At 39.2% G+C, this 19,850-nt stretch overlaps 1 protein-coding gene across 1 annotated transcript in view; it reads right to left on the bottom strand.

The window, feature by feature from the left end:
- The window catches only part of LOC145991894 (uncharacterized), a 499,455-nt gene extending 490,991 nt beyond the window's left edge, over nt 1-8,464 (bottom strand). Inside the window, exons 1-2 of the mRNA XM_083127928.1 lie at nt 8,432-8,464; nt 7,594-7,709 (exon numbers count right to left, since the gene is read on the bottom strand). Coding sequence (XP_082984054.1) covers nt 7,594-7,709; nt 8,432-8,464 — 149 coding nt within the window. The remainder of the gene's footprint in view (nt 1-7,593; nt 7,710-8,431) is intronic.
- Between the last annotated feature and the right edge of the window lie 11,386 nt (nt 8,465-19,850).

Consider the following 19,850-nt stretch of genomic DNA (forward strand, 5'->3'; position numbering starts at 1 on the left):
GACACATATTTTCCTCTAAAATAGTGATGACCTCTCAAAAAACAATATTTCAGTCTGAAATTATCATGTTTCTTCAACGAATTTATAATAATTAACATAAATTACTGTGATTGAAATGAAATTATGTGTGAAATATATAATTTTTAGATATACACATTCATTTTCCAGGGAGGGGCCATGGGCCCCCTTGCCCCCCTTCTGGACGCCCATGTTCACAGGATTCCTGAATATCTGAAAACACTGAGAATTTGTTTTTTGCTTGGAAGGATTTTAAACATATTTCACCTTTTCCTCATAACTGTTTTTCTTTGTGAATGTATCATATCCTTACAATGCATTCGCGCACACATACATATTGTAGTAAATGGAGAGGTATAGTTTCAAGTCCACTTTATGTTCAGATAGGCTAATTGGGGCTGGACCTACAGTTTTGAAGTGGAATCCAAACCATTGCATTATGCCTCCACCAGGGTATTGAACTCAGGACTCGATCACAAGGTAAGAATAATAGCATTGTGCCATCAGAGGGCCTGGAAGTATCTAATAAAATAATTAAAACATTGCCTTCAAGAACATGTTAATTTTGTCCAATGAAAATGTATGACATTGATGGTTATGGAGTTGGTGAAATTCTATTTTATTTATAAGTTGTAATTATTATTTTGGTATTTTTGTTTCTTTCTGCATATTGGGTTAAATGTGATAATGATTATAAATGACGGAATGGGTATAATAAATACAATGATACTCATGTATGAACTGGGTTTCATACCTGGCACATGTAGCTTTATGGGACGTTAGCTCACCAGTCCACTACAGAAGCCAGAAGGGGACTCTAATACGTAATTCGTAGTTCAGTATTTCCCCCTAGTTAAACAGGTAATTTTTACTTTCTAACTACTGTCGACCTGTGCAAGGGTACGTAAATCAATTGTGTGTTGTGCAAATGTAAAATTCTCTCTAAATGCCTTAGTATCGTGGAAAACGATGAACTGTGCTGCCAAGGAGTGTTTTAAGCACATACATTGGCAGTGAAATTGGAAATTTTATACCTATGCCAGAACAAAATCAATCATCAATATGTAATGTGAAAATAACTTTTTGACATTGTCTGGCCAAAAAGGTATCATTTTTTACATTATGCAAAAAGGTATTCCATCTAAATACAGCCAATTATTGTTTAAATTACGGCATTATGCCGTATTTTTTAAAAAAACAAACTTGTCAAAATTACGGTATATTACCGTTTAATATACAGGTATCCGTAAAAAGAAATTTACGGTCACCGTAATTTTTACGGTATCTGGATGGCAGCGAGAATTGACGGTCTTGGACCGTTTTTTTTACTGTCAACTTTTTACAGTGTGGGGTTAAAAGCCGCCACTGACTTCCATGTTTGTAAACGTCGTCCTAGTTGGTAAAATTCTAAGAATACAGAACAGTCATTGGAGATGTCATTGCATGTACAATTAATTCTCTGTACTGATTGTATCCATCCTGTTTGTTTGTAACGCCACCTCTCGAAAATGTTCTGTTTTGTAAACAAAGAGCAAAGCTCGGAAAGCTCAACGAGTAAAGCACTCTGTGTTTACAAAATGTAATCAGTGATGGCTTCTAACAATACATCCGCACGCATTATTAGCATTTTACCAACTGGGAGAACGTTTACAAACAATGAAGTCAGTGGCGGCTTTTAATCGCAACATTCGCGATTACTTCGAAAACGGCTCATTTGCAGATTCATATTTACCGAGACTTTTTGCTTCTACGTATTATCGTGTACTTTCACCTGTGCCAGTTTGCGCTATTACTTTTGAGACACCCTGTATATATACACAGGGACACCCTGTATATATACACAGTGGCCGCGGTGGCTCAGTCGGTAGCGCGTCTGACTACCATGCTCAAGGTCCCGGGTTCGATCCCCGGCCGGTTCAAATCCGGGAACTTTTCTTACGGTGAAAGCGGCCCCGGCGCCCACCCAGCGTCGAATAACATGGGTACCTGGGGGAAACCCTGGGGGGTAAAGGCGGTCAGGGGCGTGATGCTGATCACATCACCCCCACTCACGACCGGATCAAGAAAGTGTGGGGCGTTACCCCCACACCCCCTATACGCCTTCATGGCGTGGTGCTATGCACAGGGGAACACTTTACTTTTTTTACTTTTTTTTACTGTATATATACACACTTCTCACAAAAATTTGGAATATTGTTTTATTAGGCACAAGTTTGGAGTATTATTATATTAGGCAATGGGTGATAGGCACGGTGACATATGTTGGGAAAAGACGACAACGTCCACAAGAGAGATAGCATGTGTTGTTGCATTCCAAGGCCGTGTAAATCACCTATTGTCTAACGTAACAATATTCCAAACTTTTTGTGAGGAGTATATAATATAAAGGGTTTTCCAATAAGGGCGGGTCGATGTTGAAATGGAATAAAACAAGCTGTGTGTGAGGTATGAACGAAATTCTTTTTTCATTTGAAAGGCCCATGTATGCCATTATGTATGGAATATAACATCGTTCAAATGTCCGCCGCGGCTTCTCACGGTGGCACTTATCCGAGTGGTCCAATTTTCAATGACACTGTCGCATAGATCCGGGTGAATTTGAGCGATGGCCTGGGTGATGTTGACTTTAAGGGCATCGGTCGATTGCGGCTTATTGGCATAGACCTGCGACTTCAGGAAACCCCACAAGAAAAAGTCTAGCGGGGTCAAATCGCACGATCTTGGTGGCTAATTCACGTCACCTCTGCGAGAGATAACCATACCTTCAAATCGTTCATGCAGAATGTCCATCGTGGCGTCCGCTGTGTGGCACGTAGCGCCGTCCTGCTGGAACCACATGTCGTCTATGTCCATATCGTTCAATTTGGGCCAAAAGAAATCGGTTATCATCGTTCTGTAGCGCTCGCCGTTGACGGTGATGGCCTCACCAACGTCGTTTTCAAAAAAGTACGGACCAATGATGCCGCCGGCCAAACATCCGCACCAAACAGTAACTTTTTGTGGATGCAATGCTACCTGGTGAACCTCGTGTGGGTTGGCGTCGTCCCATATACGGCAATTTTGCTTATTAACACAGCCATTCATCCAAAAATGCGCCTCGTCGCTAAAGATGATTTTTCGGCCAAAATTGGGGTCCTCTTCCAAACGCTCCGAAGCCCAGTCAGCGAACAAACGGCGTTGTCTATGGTCATTAACTTTGAGCTCCTGGGTCAGTTGGATCTTGTACGGGTGTAGGCCCAAGTCCCGATGCAAAATTCGCCAAGTTGAAGTCTGCGAAAGGCCGAGTTCTTGTGCACGGCGAGGAATTGACTGCCTCGGGTTCTCCTGCACACTTTCACAGACCGCGGCGATGTTCTCAGCCGATCTGGCGTTCCTTTGACGTACGGGTGTTGGCTGATTGTTTACCGAACCGGTCGTCTCGAATTTGGCCACCAAACGTTGGAGAGTCGACTTTGAAGGGCCACCGCGTCTGCCGTAAAATGGGCGCAACGCGTGCAACGTTTGCACTAACGAACACTTATTTTGATAATAAAGTTTTATCATTTGGACGCGCTGCTCAATCGTGTAACTTGCCATGGTGATTTGGCATCAGTGCCTGAAAAGGAAACAACAGATTAGACAGACGCCACCAAAACAACATGGCCGCCACAGGCTGCCAACATCGACCCGCCCTTATTGGAAAACCCTTTATATATATATATATATATATATATATATATATTAAAATTCGACCTGAATTTAAAAATTCTGGTGTCAGGTGAAAATTTTCAGGCCCCATGGCAACCGGGTGTCCTGTATTGTTCTACACATGAGTGATGAAGGAACACTCGCGTAGAACACCCATACTCCTGGGGCAAGATGAAGTGAGGGAAAAAGATGGGACAGAGAGAGAAAGTGGAAGAGTGACCTGAGAGAGAGGGAGATGGAGATAGAAAAGAGAGAGGGAGCGATAGAATGAAAAACGAAGAAATGTGGGGAGAGAGAGAGGGAAGAAAATGAGAAAGAAGGGGATAGAGAGAAAAATGGAGAGGAACAAGTAGAGAGAGAAATATAAAGGGAGATGGAGAAGATAAAGAAGGAAGAAACAAAAATGAAGAAAGATGAGGAGAGAAGAAAAGAAAGAAAGAGGGAGAAAGGATAAAAAGTGAGAGTAAGAAAGAAGACAAAAATAGAGAAAGAGAAGGCACGAAGGAACAAGGAGAGGATCAATATGTAAGTAAAATATTTTATTTCTCGCGTTAAGGTCTAGTCTATTGCACGTCAACGTGAATAAAGAAGTGAGTTATTGACACAGAACCCTGACCGGTTGTACCAATCACGAAAATATGTAGTGAACTTCTACGTAAAGGCACAGTTAAATATCTGAACACTGTTTTCGCTTTACACAGAAATGAAGAAATTCACGCATTCTTTAGGAACAAATTAAAACAAAATATTATTTTTTGTTACTCACAGTTAACTTTATTAATGAATTATGATCATTATTATTATTATCATCTGAGACTCTAGGTTCGGACCCCTCCAGAAATTACGTGCTGTAAATAATGTGCATAAAAAAACATATGCACTCCATAATAATTTGCCAAATCAAGTTTCTAACTCAATTAAATAAATTTGTATGCGTCTTGTACAAGTATATTGATATTCATGAGATCATGTCCTTGGTGAAGTGGTCAGAACAACGCACTATGAAGCCAGAGTCCCAGGTTCGAATCCTTATTAAGGCATGTTATCATACATCCTCCTCGTCGCGTTTAACCAACGAGATGAAAAAGCGACGTAAATAAACGAAATAGAAAAATGAACTTGGTTATCTTCAAGGTGAATAAGTGGGTGTTTTTTTTTGTGTATGTAATTTCCCCACTTATAACTACCTAAATGTCGTACACAAAAATACATCATGTGGAATTTCATATAGCTATTGGAAAGCAGGCGAAGTGATGATCCAAAGTGATTTCCTGCTCCTCCCATTCCTTAACGTAAAGAGATTCGAAATCTTAAGTTTGACGTTAACAGCACAATACATGTTAATAAGGGGCCCTTGACCGACTGTACCCACTCGAGAACTATGTCGATTTCTGTTTTCATAATAAATGTGCATGTTTTATGTGTGTTTCACGGCGTGGAAACCACAAATAACCGAGATATTTGATCCCAAATTACAATCTCGACGTACTTTCGCAGTTTGTTGTTGGTTAAGACCGGTTGTATGCACACCCAATTAGCGAAAAAACACGTGAAAATAATAACGTCATCAAACTTAGCACTCCTAACGTGAGAAAAATATCGAAAATTCTTATCTGCGCCAAACCTAACATCGTAAAGTTGTAAACACCGATAAATCTAACATTCCTAACGATAATTTCACTTCTACTTTGGTTTCGTAGGTTTACACTCTTTGTGTTTGATTTACTTTATTTTATGATACATTTTTAATGTAACGTACTTCAGATTATAAATTTGTTGGCTTTTGTCATTAATATTTTGTATTTATGAAACGGTATAGGCAACGTCCCGTCTGGTGTTTTGGTTTATCGTCCTGGCTATATTGTGCGAAGCCTTCGAGCTGTGCTGCTTCAAGGCTAACAGAGGTAATTTAGTTAACCACAACCCATCTCCGAGAGCTACAAGCAACAGTAAACGTTCATAACGTCATCTTGATAAACCCACGCAAACCTTTCAACTATTTGGCGGGGTACAGAGGGTCAAGGGTACAGCTAGCAAAAGCGTTGTAACTGTGTTCTATCTAGAGGAAGAGAGAACTAAGTTAGGACAGCGTCAAACCCTTGTCTGCAGTCAGTATTGCATTCTGTACTCTAAAGATACACAAACTTTCCAGTCAAATATACGTCACATTTAAGTTGCATTTTCCTCAAAGTTTCCTTCAAAGCTCACGTACGTACAGGCTACAAAAATGTAGACAAATTCTACGTAAGTTTTGTTTTATGCAATGCAAGGTTCGAGAATTGACAGAAACGAACCCCAGGACAACGTCTGTTCCAGCACACACGTAAAAGAAAAGAGAAAGTACAAATTGGCAACGTGCCTACTATTACATTTCTTATAAATTGTATCAAGTAAACGCATGCGTTCACAGAACAGTCCCCTCTTATTTCTTGTTGCAACTCACCATCAAGCAAAGAGACAAAGTTCGCAATGATAACCGAGTAGTAATTTAGCTATTTAATATTTATTCCGAACTCTCTAGTGTGTTTCATGTTCTTTATATGTTCATATTGCAACACTGTTCTTTCACATCTTGTAGGTAAAGTTCACAGACATGTAGGAATGCATACTTCAATGCAAAAGCGTGGTCCTACATTTCGTATCAGATAATTGTCTTGTCAGAAACTAGAAGAGTGTGGAATTTTTTATGAAGTAGAGTGCACAAGGGATCGGGTATTGTGCATTTTTCTTCTGTCTGTGGTTGATTAATCCATACATGCTGTGAAATACGAAACGTGCCCACAAAATGCATCACTACAAATATTCACAATTTTCAGTGCGAAATACCAAGGAAATGAATCATGCGAAGGAAAATTTGTCAAATTTCAACTTCGATTTCAATGTTCGTTACGAGCAAATAACACAGAATGAACTTTTTCATTCACGTATCTTCATTTACGAGGAGCATTACACACTTCTTGTATGTGAGATTTGAAGATTTGTTCCCACGATACCTCACGAGCATGAAAAAACAATTGAAGCACTCCTTAGCTACCGACCGGGGTTGGTAACTCGAATGAACACTTCTTCCACTATACATCACAAAATATATAGTTTTTATAAGTAGCCCTACAAATGCATGTAGCCTCTAACCAGGTCACGAGTTGGTTTAAACGTTTAACACGTAAGCCTCTTGTGACGTCGTTATGAACACGAGAGTTACAAGAATTACTTATCCCAGTCACACTATGGCATGAAGTATGCCTGTTAGAAATAAAGACAAACACACAGAAATAGCCTATCTAGAACCTTCATTTTTCGAAGTTATTTTCGGGTTTTCATGCATCAAGATGTTTTCACCATTAAAATGGAAGTGTTTTTAATCTCAACCTTTTGTGCTCACAATATAACTTGACTAATAAACATGTAATTGCTCGATACTTCAAAGATCCTTGTTAATTACAAAGATTGTCAAAAAATCTTTGTTCTGCTTAAAATCTTGTTGTGCAATGTGCAATCTTGACTTGTTGTGCAATGTTAGTGGCTGCGAAAAGGACACGAACCTGACTGAATTTTTAAATATTAAGACTAAAAAACATTTTTAAAAACCTGCATACCAGAAATTATTCCCCCCCAACCAATTTCCGACACTGGTTATAGTACGTAAAATATGGTAAACATAATTCCACGATAAAAACGAGACGTTACGTCGAACTGGCGGGAAGAACACAAAACCACTTATTAGAAAAAAATCGTGTTACTTCGCGACTTTGTGTACATAAAAATGTGTTTAATATAGCATTTTTTTAAAATTTAAAAGCACTTTATGTCAACAATGTGTTCTTTTTTTTTTTAGATTTTATCGTGGTTGCTAAAATTTAAAAGGTTCCCAGTAGGAGCATAGCTTACCTTACACAGCCTGGCTGAACCGACGAACACACAGAGTACGAAAGCAGTAGTTTCCAACAAATGTACGTACAGATCCTTCTCCAGAAGTAACTTATAAGTAAAATAGTAAATATGTTCTTCGAAAGTTGTCAATTAAAAACTGGAAACAATTTAACTTCGCCATTACTCAACACCACGCAAGGAGGCCACATTTACTTACAGCACACCGGATCAACGCTCGCAGTACACAGGTGGCGCTGTGTGTCTGTTGCATTCAATCGACGCCGGTGTTGCCAAATTTATAAGATAAATGAGACATTACGTGTCCAAGTTTTAAGTAATGCACGCCAATTTCCTACGACGTTATGTTAATCACGGTAGCGAGTTAGAATGATGAACTAACGAAATGTAAGAACAAATGCGTTTGATAGGTATCCGAAATAAGGACTTTGGTGTTTGCATTTTTCAAATCTTGTTTCACATCTCTTTTCCCCCACATTTAACTAGTCACAACGATTAGGATGAATGATGATAGACATGAAGACACACACACAGTTGGCGAGATCACTGTGAACGTGATTTGTAGGTCATTATACTAACACCATAGGATTCTGACGTTATATGAACAGGGAACATCAGTACAAATAGTGACGAGTTCATAGGTCGAACACCTAACGTGTACGAACATTGGTGCAGAATATTCCTATTATGTTCTCGTGGAATTTAAGTGAAAAATCTGATTTTGCTAATCGTAAATGTGATAACGCCAGATCTTAACGAAATTATATTACATCGCAAAGTGCTACTTCGAGAAAGTGAAACATTTTGCATTCGTAAGAAGTGTAAGTCTTGTACGAACTTTTTCTGTTGTTTTTAGCTCGTCGAACCGCATTAGTGAAAACTAACGAGTGGCTTTGCAACGTACTATTTTCCGCGCAGGCTTGTGCTTCTTTACACACCCATATTCTGCAACCCAGAAAAGTCCAAGAGTACCAGACCTGACCTACCTAGCCCAAAGGCTGCTAAATACACGCAGGCATACTGAACAGCCGTATCGTGAAGTTTAATTGAATTCTCATGGTGCACCACACCGTCAAGTTTACCGACAGGATTTACACAATGTTGTCTCGCTGGCGATAATGCTTGGTCTAATACATGATTCAGTGGCGGATCGTGCTAAGCATTAACAGATCTGCAAAACGACGTTGTCATGGCTTTTAAAAGGAAATTTCGACTTCTGTTAGTAGGAATTGTTATAATACATTATCACCCGATCCTTTATACTTTTTTAAAAAGGAAAACTAGGTTATAAGTTGCCGTTAAAACCTCCCACTCCCCCCTGCCTGTTCCAATCACTGTATAAATAGGCTAATATTCTTTCCTCAAATCCCACTTTAAACTCAAGGTCCAGTCCCGATTAGCCTACGCGTGCATAAAGTGGACTAGAAACAAAGCTCGAACTTAAATAATATTTCCTGTAACAATGAGTATTTCAGATGAAAGTTTCCTGTATATCACAATTAATTGCCTTGCTGAGATGGGGCTGCACAGTTACAGATGTATCTAACGAAATTTTAAGTTGTTCGTCTATCTACACAGGTGTTCATAAGTGCACAGCTTTCTTAACCTTCAAACGGTAAGGTGCGGGTCGGATCCGACCCAAGCGGAAGTTGCTTGGTCACTGTTTCCCCCTCCCGTATTAGCTGGTGACATTGCTTCAGGTAACCTTCACCTTACTCATGAGGAAGGCGTCTGAGCGACTGCACGTCCTAGGTACGTCACTGTCCGGTTTTATTCTTATTTATATTAGCCCTTGTCGCTGTCTGGATCGGATCCGACCCCACCTTACCATTCACGCTAGACATTATCCCTGTAATTTCTCTTCTTTTTTGCCAGTTTGTCCAAATTGTTATGCACCATGGCATTCAGGAAGTTTATCTGCACTCCAGATGAGATTAGAGCTGAGTTGCAAAGACAAGAAGAGGACTCTGAAGGAGACTGGGATGATGAAATAAGTGAAGACATCTCCGAGTTAGAAGATGAAACATTAGCGAACAGTGACGATTGTGAAGATGTGTTTGATTGTGTTGGTGGGGACGTTTCAGACTGGGAGGATCGTGATTCTCAAGTTGCAGCGGTAGAGAATGGTGATAGACAATTCGAACTAGGTAAAGATGGCGAAACAGTTTGGACCAACAAGCCGCTGCGTTCAAAATTTTCAAAGACACCACCTTCAAATATCATCACTCATTTGCCTGGACCCAAAGGAAATGCACGCGGAATTACTGATGAATTAAAATTATTTTCCTTATTTATTAGTGATGAAATCATCGAAACAATTGTATGCCATACTAATGAAGAAATAGAAATGTCCAAACTCAAGTACAATTCAAGTCAGTGGTTTATATCTCCTACTGATCCGATGGAAATCAGAGCTCTGATCGGACTGTTGTACATGAGTGCTCTACTAAAAAATTCTGGTTTGAGACTTAGTGACATGTTTTCTCCCATATATGGCCCTTCAGTATTCCGCTGCACAATGTCCCAAAAGAGATTTGCCTTCCTTCTGCAAAATTTAAGATTTGATGACAAGGCCTCCAGGAATACACGAAAATCTACGGATAAATTTGCTGCGTTCAGAGAAGTGTGGAATGCTTTTGAAAGTAATTGTGGAAAGTATTACAGTCCTTCTGAGTACGTCACAGTGGATGAGACTTTGCTAAGTTTCCGGGGCAGATGTCCTTTCAGGATGTATATTCCATCGAAGCCTGATAAATATGGCCTGAAAATCATCTCCCTCTGTGATGCGAGAACCTTTTATTTTCTTGGAGGCATTCCATACATCGGTAAAGAGCAAGCAAAGAAGAAGAGGGATTTTCCTCTGCCAGCACGGTATGTTCTACGACTAATAGAATCACTCAAAAGGGAGCAACAGAAATGTGACTACTGACAACTGGTTTTCTTCATATGAGCTGACTGAAGCACTTCTTGAAAGGCAACTAACCTTTGTGGGCACTTTGCGTAAAAATAAAGTACAAATTCCTCCTTCAATGTTATCTGCAGCTCCAGTTGGGTCTTCTCGATTCATGTATCAAGATAACAAAATGTTGGTTTCTTACACTCCAAAGAAGAACAAAAGTGTGCTACTAATTTCTTCAATGCACTTCGCTGGAACCATAAATGATGAATCGAAGAAATCCGAAGTAACGGAATTCTACAACATGACTAAGGGGGGTGTTGACGTCTTAGACAAGCTGTGCCATGACAAAAGCACTAAGAGAAAAAGCAGAAGATGGCCAATGAGGTACTTTTATGGAATTCTAGATATTGCAGCAGTAAACAGTTTTGTGCTTTACAAATACAATGTAAACAAGGATTCTCACCCTAATGATGCACGCCCGACCCTGTGGCCGAGTGGTTAGCACATCGCGCTGCGACGCCAAGGGTCCCTGGTTCGAATCCCGGTCGGGCTTGGTTGTTTGTGAATGTCCATTCATCATTTCATCACTCATCCCCATCTTCGCAAATTAGCCAAGAGGCACAAAACGCGAAGTAAAATAAACTAAATCAAATCAAATCAAAATCAAACCTAATGATGCACGCTCCACCTTCCTAAAGCGACTTGCATTTGCCTTGACTACACCTCTGATGAAGAAAAGAAAGGAAAACCAACATCTTCCGAAGGAGCTTCGCAGCACAATCGTTCAGTTGATGGGGAAAGAACATGAAAGCGACAAGGAAGCAAGAAAATCAACAGTACCAGAAGCCCAATTCCCAAAGAAAAGAAGAAGGTGTGAATTCTGCAATTCTTCAAAAGATAGAAAAGGGAACGAGTTCTGTAGGATGTGCCATCGTTGCTTGTGTGGTGAGCATAAAGTAGTATTGTGCCAATCTTGTGCTAATGACTGTAGTGATGAAGAAACCAAAATGTGTTAAGTTTGTTTTAAAAACTGTGTTACTGACTACTTTTCCACCACTAATGTATTCATTCGTAGTGATAACTGTTTGTAGTTTGAAAAGAAAGAAATCTAGACTACACTACACTTTACCTGTTCAAATGCTGAAACTACAATTTCGTGTTCTGTTTATATGGATGTAGTTTTACTAATTTTGCATTTAGTTTTTCAAGATTTTTATATGCATTTGTTATTTATTTTTTTAGACAATCTCGTTTCACTTTACAGTTGCTTTGAATCCGTCCATTCTGTAAATGAGATAAAGAAAAGTTGCTAGTTTTGGAAATCAGTGGACGCGGGAAGGCAAATACTTTTCTTTTTTAGAAAATTTTGTAATCAAATAGTATTAAAGGTCTTATGACTAAAGCAATTTTAAATCTAAACAAGTTATCATGCTTTACCTTCCTTTTTTTGAACATCAAATTGACAAAATTTCAGATGGGTCGGATGCGACCCAACCTTACTGTTTATGTTCTAAGAATTCACCTTACCTACGAAGGGTTAAACACACGTTCAGGCATGCCTGTGCAGTCTGCATGGGGCAGGAATTCCGTTCAGGAATACTTGCTTGCATATGGAGACATTTAGAAACGTCTAATGGGTGTTCTTAGCACATGGTTGCTACGTACAGATTCCAAGCGAGTTTTACCATAGAAGCTGCAGGCTTCACGGCCAGTAGGGCAGAGACAGCGTTTACGGTGTTGCCACCTTCAACGCACATCGCTACTTCGTTGAATTATAATCTGCATAAAGCTAGTTTCGCAATGTGAGTTTACAGTGATAATGGATTTTAAAGCAGCAGCAAAGAGCTTAACCACAAGAACAAGATCTAAGAAAAGTTGTTTGACCAATTGAAAAAATCAGAAAAATAAAAATTGTACTTAAAACCTTTCTACCTGCACCTAATCTAAATTTCATCACAGAGCGGTCGTTTGACACGCTTCTCACGACGATATAAAATCGAAGGCATTCTAGAATTAAATGTTTACCATAGATTAATGCAGAACTCAAGCTATGTAGGTCTACTGGTTAATCTTTAAGTGGAGTCCAAGCTCGAGTGTGCATAACTTGTAATCCAACAGTAGACGTCCTGTGTTTCCTCAAGACGTTCGATATTACATTTTTTTCATCCTGTGAAAGTTTGTATTAATATGTATCACTGTGTTATGTTTAAGTGTGTAAAAGATAGATTTTGCACTTACCTTCAGGGAGATTTCAGACCCAAGCGACAAGCAACACTCGTCTGTGGGAAACCAAGTTTCAGAAATAAATGGAACCTTTCGAACAAAAGCGACATATCAGCTGAAGGCGCGGCATGTCACTTGCGTGTCGTTAATATTGGGCCGTTTCCTGAATGGTGCTCATCGTGTGGCTTCGGTCTGGTTTTCGGGGACGCGGTGTATGCTCTCTAATAGGCTGAAGGGGACCCGTGACGCTTGTCACTTTGGTCTGAGGGAGAATGCATACCGAAGCGACACGTTTGAAGTTTTAGTTTTTGTTTTATATCAACTGTCGTGCACAGATAGGCTAATTGGGACTGGACTTACAGTTTAAAGTGTGATGGGAACCACTATGTGCCTCTAGCCCATGACCCCACGATTACAAAGCGTCGACGTTACCATCGGGGAGGCCCTATGCCGCTATGGTGTGAGACGTTGCTTCTGATTGGCTCGTTCTCAAGCGGCACGTGTCGGTGTGAACTCTTCCTGAGAGATTGCGAAAGGAAAAATATGGCAACCCATCTTAGCACCTCGTTTTCGATATACGTGTAGGGTTTGCTACATGTTGTTTCACGTGCAGTGCAGCTGTTATTCGTGTACGTCACGTAGTACGTGCTACGGGATTAGGAGTGCAGTGTGCTTGTGTAGTGGAGAATGGGGAAGTCAAAATGATGTAGTCATAGTTGTTCTAGTACATTTTATTCCACAGAAAATGAGCATGAGTTATACTTGTTGTACTGTACTTGCTTAGTATTAAGCGATTCGTCCGCAAGATGACACATTCCCCAGCGTGACCAAGTAACATGAAGAGTATATTTTCAAGGTATGTATGCATATTTCTCTACGTATTTTTCTTTAGAATTGTTATATTTTTATTAGAAGTGTTCGCTTCATGTGCGAGCTATCTCGGTGGTGGATTTTTTAACCGAAATTCTCGGGTTCGAGTCTCGGCCTGGTCTTCAACAATTTCATCTAATTTTCACTCATCATTGCTATGAATCCCAGAGATCCAAATGCAACAAAACGTAGGATGAAATTAGCGATCCATGAACTGCTACAATTCTTGAATTCTTAACACCGGTTGTTATTATCAAATGGCGTATACATATTGTGAACATAGAACCCCTATGCATACCACTGTACAGGGTGGTACGAAAGTCTTGTCACCTCCTACCGAAAGTAATAAGAACAATAGAGGAACAATATAATAATATCAAATACATGTACCAGAATACCAAACAGTTGAAAGACGCTGTTCGGGCAGCCTTTGCAACAATCACGAAAGCACGGCTTCGTAAAATGTCACACAGAACATTGCGCCGCATCATTTCGTGCCGCGAAAATGATGGTGTTCATATAGACCTTCTCGATGTGTGACGGTGTCAGTGTCAATGAAAGTGGATATTCTAAGACCAGTACATGTGTTTGATACTATTATATTGTTCCTCTATTGTTCTTATGACATTCGGTAGGGGGTAACAAGACTTTCGGACCACCTTGTACTATACAGTGGGATCCACTAGTATTGCTTGGCAAATTGTACATGGCTATTTTTTCTCTTACAGTGATGGACAAAAGTAATCATACAGTGGAACTGAAAGGAAGAAAGGACGAATTGCAGCAGCTAGGAATACAATAAGGAAGTAAAACTGTTAATGCTTTACCATGTATGCACCAAACGATATATTGACAACAAAAATAAATAACAGATGCTGCTTGTAGAAAAAATAAAATACAAAACTGTAGTGCTGCCTCCTAGAGGAAGAAGAAGCAAGCTACTGTTGCTAGACAAGAGTCTGTGCAAACAGGATCTGGAATGGTGAACGTAGTTTCGTTATAATGTAAAGTGTTACGTTGTTTGTGAGTTTGTGTAATAAATGCAGTTAATCTTGTTAACATATGTGTTTCCATCGCACAACAAAAACATTCTCAATACCCGCTTCTTTGGTTGGACAAAAGTATTCATACACCAACATAAAAGTTCACTTTGAAGAAAAGAAAGAAACAAATACCATGTCGTCAGAATTTAGTATGCATTCCTCTGTTATGGAGAACAGCTGTCAGTCTCTTTTGCATAGAATGAACAAGAGGGGTGGTTATTTCAGATGTAATATTATGCCACTCATGCAAAATGACCTCTTTCAGTCTATTCTTGCTTGTTATGTCATGTTTTCGGAGTCTGGTTTCCAAATGGCTCCAAAGATGTTCAATGGGATTAAGGTTGGGGGACTGAGGTGGAGTTTTGAGTGTGTGGGGAGTATTATATAACAACCAAAGGCGGACAATCTCAGCTGTATGTTTAGGGTCGTTGTCCTGCTGGAAGTAAAAAATCATTCCCAAGACCCAAATGATCGATACTCTGCTGCAAATTGTTCTTCAGAATATCCAAATAGACAAATCTATCCATAGTTCCCTCAATAAAGACGAGTTCTCCAACACCTGAGGCTGACATATAGCCCCAGACCATAACGCCACCACCTCCATGTTTAACTGTAGCCAAGAGATTTCGAGGCTCAAGCTCAGTATTGGGCTTTCTCCACACCAAAATTCTACCATCACTATGGATAATATTAAATATACTCTCGCCCGTAAACAACACTTTATCCCAGAAGTCCAAACTTTTACTCACATACTCCTTTGCAAATGTTAATCTGACCTTCTTGTTCTTCTTACTGATGTATGGCTTCCTTCTAGGTACCCTAGCTCTGTACCCTGCTCGGTTGAAAAGCCTTCTAATACTTCGTGAGGACACTTGTTTTCCCAGGTGTTCGTGAACATGTGCCGACACTGCTGACGATGTTAATTTTGGGTTTTTCTTGATCATTCTCAACAGTCCTTGTTTCTCTCTCGAAGTAAGTTTCTGAGGACACCCAACCCTTTCCCTATTTACCAGCACTTTTGTGTCTTTATATCGTTTGATGACACTTTGCACGTATGACACGTATCTTCTCCCAACTATGTCTGCGATTTCAGAATATGATTCCTTATTGTGGTATAATGATATCATAATTTTCCTCTCTTCGATCGTGGTTTCCTTCCCTTTGCGGCCCATTTGACTTCCTGCAGCACGCCAGCACCAAACCAACCACTTCCTTACACAGGTGCAAGTGCAGTAAACACATATCTGGTACTGAATGATGGAAACGGTTGTTTCACGAACTTTTTTTGGGGTTTATAACCTGGCGTATGAATACTTATGACCATCCAGAAAGCAGTTTATCTAAGGATTACCCACATTTCTCACGACACTTTCAATTGTATGCACACAATTGCTTTGCGTTTCCATTCTCGCCATTCCAATGGAGCATATGTGCTATAGACTTGACTTGCCTTTACGGTCTTCTTTGTATAATAACATGTTTCATTCAGACAATGTCTTTGTATGAATACTTATGTCCATGACTGTATATCCTATGTGTTTTTAAGCGACGTATTTTTATGTATGCATGTACAGAAGTTGTCAACAGCTTGTTTTAGTTTTTCTTTCAATTATTGAAGCTCTTATTGGGTCAAATAAAGTGCACGAACATGGTGATGGACAATTTGCACGGTAATACTCATGGATCGCACTGTACAAGATGTCATGCTTGCCAACTTACTGGAGCCAGAAGAAAAGAAACGCAAGTCATTCTTAACTGTACATAATCTACTGTAAGAAATCTGTTGATATATTAGCTGACAAGACACCCATTGAGTTCATGATACCACATATCCTACATTAGAGATACATGTTCCACAACCCGAAGTTCTTGGTAGTCATCCATCTTTGCTCGTGGCGCCCCCTAGATGCTTTCAATATCCACGAATTTCATGGTCAATTAGCCACCCCTGAGGCAACCGTCTTGGAACACCCTCCAGGGATAACGAAAGAACATCCAAGTAATGAGAGAAACCAATAATCAAGACGTCTCCCCTTACCCCAAGCTTCCGAAGCTTCAAGACCCTTCTCTCCCAAAGCCCCATTCCATTTCTTGAGAGAAGATACACTTCAAGTACTCGCCATTTATTATACATGTCAAAATGTCAGAAGGCGGCGCTGGGGAGGACATCTAGCGGATATTGTCAACAACTCGAACGCAGTAGGTCGAGGAGTGACCTTTTTGCTGAAGGAAGGCTGGAAAGGTCAACGATATCGTTAAGCGTTGGCGCGAGAAAGGTCAAATCTTAATAGATAATAATCAAGCCGTGACTGTCGCAAAATTATAACGAAAAAAGGCTGTTTATATTTTCAGAATCTAGTAAAAGCGGCGTTTTGAAAGTTTATAAATTGTGCGTATCGAGATTAATTCGTTTATTTACTAGCTAGCACACATACGTAATTTGTGTCCCACTGATGTCATGGATAAAATGACGTTTCACTTGGATCCAAGAACCGAAAACAGGTACTGTATTTCACTCTTGCCACCAGTTGGCACTACTATCGACCATATGCATCCTATGTTGTGTAGTCCTCTCTAATTCTGTGCAATAAAATAAACATAGAATTCGATGTAATTGACTCATTTCAATTGACATATGCATTTATGACCCTTATCGTAGCTTATTGTTATTCGTAAAGTAAATCGTCAGAATTCTATACATCATAGCAATAAATGTTTCAAATGGGTTAACATTTATTATCTTTCGAAATTTATTAATAAACAAGCATTAATTGGTAAAACACTTTCAATTTACGTTATAAATCAATGAACATGAAAGATCCATGATTTTAATGAATCACTGTGTTACAATTTTAAGTTTTAAGCAATCATTTCACACGTTTGCGTCAATGCATGTTGAATTTTCGTAAATTTGAAGAAGGCCACTCCTGAACACTTATGGTCCAGAAATAATCTCTAAACTTACGTAACTGTGCTAGGAAAGAAAACTTCAAAATTTTTAATTATTTTATCAGTAATAATATCATCAAACATGTGAAATTCATGAAAGATCTGGGCATTATTTTGGACAGACGCTTAAAATTTGAAGACTATATTAATCACATCATAAATAAAGCAAGAAAGCAATGTACCTATATTATAAAAAAATGGAGTTGTTCAAACAACTTACAATTTCTAATTTTAATGTTTACAACTTTTGTCAGACCTATAGTGGAATACAATATTCCGATTTGGTATTACGCATGTAGTGCTAAGATGAAACAATCAATAGAAAAAATACAAAACATATTTATCACATTTATATATTACAAATTCAAGCTATTCAAATACTATTATGAGTATGATAACCTGCTGAATCACCTAGAAATAGACAGACTTGATGTCAGAGCTGAAAAGCGAATTTTATCTTATATGGAAGGAATCTTGGAGGGAAAATATATCGTACCAAAACTCCTTCGAATGATATGGCTTAAGGTGAAATCATACAATTTGAGAGGAAATAGCGAATTATTATGTGTGGATAAGAACTACAAAAATAACAATTATGTTCTGTATCTCATAAACAGCTATAATTCGAATACTGTGAGATAGATAGTGATAACATTGTTAAAACAATTTCAACTACATATATAAGAATAACTAGTTAAGAACTCTTATATAATTCTATAGATGAAAAATAACAATTGTATATTTGTTTATGCATTTTTAAAATTCTAGTAGTTTTAGGTTATGTTTTGCTAAATATTTTCAAATGCTCTGTAGTCCAATACTGTGGTTTTGGATACCTTGTAATATGTAACTTTGTAACCTTGTAACCATGTAACATGTAATACTGCTGTATTAAGGCAGCAAGCTGTTCTCGGCAGTTTAAAAACACTTTTAATAAATAAATAAATAAACAACAGATACGATATACAATGAATGCTTCACATAATATGTAACATCAACAGTTCATGTCAATTTTCGTTTGCATGATTTGTATCGTGTTACATTACATAGTGGATTACGTCTGAGTTATGTAGCTACTGGTAGCTGAATTTTATGTAGAGTAATTGGAGACTTCACTCGTCCCAGACATACAGTTCAGTAAGAAACGTTCTTGATATAATAGCCGTTGTTACAAACTTGTCAAAATATACAACCCGAGCTAGGGTAGTAGTAAATTGCTCGCAGCGTGCGCCTAAGAGGATAATCGAAAATATTTCTACAAACGTAGGGCATTTGTACCTGTCGTGTACAAAGCAGTGACGTGTCATTTGTCATATTGTCAGTCTGAAATATGACCCGCAAGGGAAAGTCTCGTTCAGACCGTTTCTCCTCCGTTATTGAGCTTTGGAAAGTAAAAAGAAATTACAGGGAAATATGGTTTGATCTCAGGGGGTTTGGAGTACCGATAAACGATATTAAAAAATGAGCAAGAATATTCGCAGAGAAGGCATTCAAATTCTCTTGTACATTTTGGTTTCCAGACGAATATATTTTCCTGTTTCTCATAAATACATTTGGGTGGTTTTATAAGTACAATTCTGAGTATTCGGAAGTTATAACACACACTTATAGTTTCAGATCTCTAGCAACTATTTTGGAGCACTGCAGCAAAGCGACACGCGACACATATCGCTTGGAAGCGAACCCTCTGTAATAAATGCAACTTCTCGAACTGAAGACAAGCTGCACTTGTCTCTTTCAGCTCTCATCGTTTTCTCAATGACGTGCATCGTGTCGCCTCAATCTGCTGTTCGCCCATGCGCAGTAAACGTCTTGCTTCAGACTGAAGGGGCTCGTTTATTTGTTTGAATAGTTGTTTTAAGTCCACTTAATGCACAGATAGGCTAGTCGGGACTGGACCTACAGTTTAAAGTGGGATCCGAACCACTGTGCAATGTGCCTCCACCGCGTATCGAACCCGGGACCTCTTGATTACAAGGCGACAATTACTACTACGTCATCAGGGAGTGAAAGGGCTTGTGTCCCTTGCCGCCTGCCGCTCCAGTGAAAGCTCTCCTACAGTATTATGTTGTGATACAAGCTATGATATTTATTGATAATATTTTAATCCCTCCATTGTAACAACTTCAGCTTTAAAAAATCATAAGAGAAGGTTCCTGTGTACTCAACTTAAAATTTCTGAGCAAACGTCAGATTGAAAGCCAATTATACTTTGCTCCCACAGATTACTGTCAGTGGCGTCTCCTGACCCTGAACTTCAGGCGTTGGCAAAG

The sequence above is a fragment of the Lepisma saccharinum genome, chromosome 8, assembly GCF_977018435.1.
Source record: "Lepisma saccharinum chromosome 8, izLepSacc3.1, whole genome shotgun sequence".
Classification (NCBI taxonomy): Eukaryota; Metazoa; Arthropoda; class Insecta; order Zygentoma; family Lepismatidae; genus Lepisma; species Lepisma saccharinum.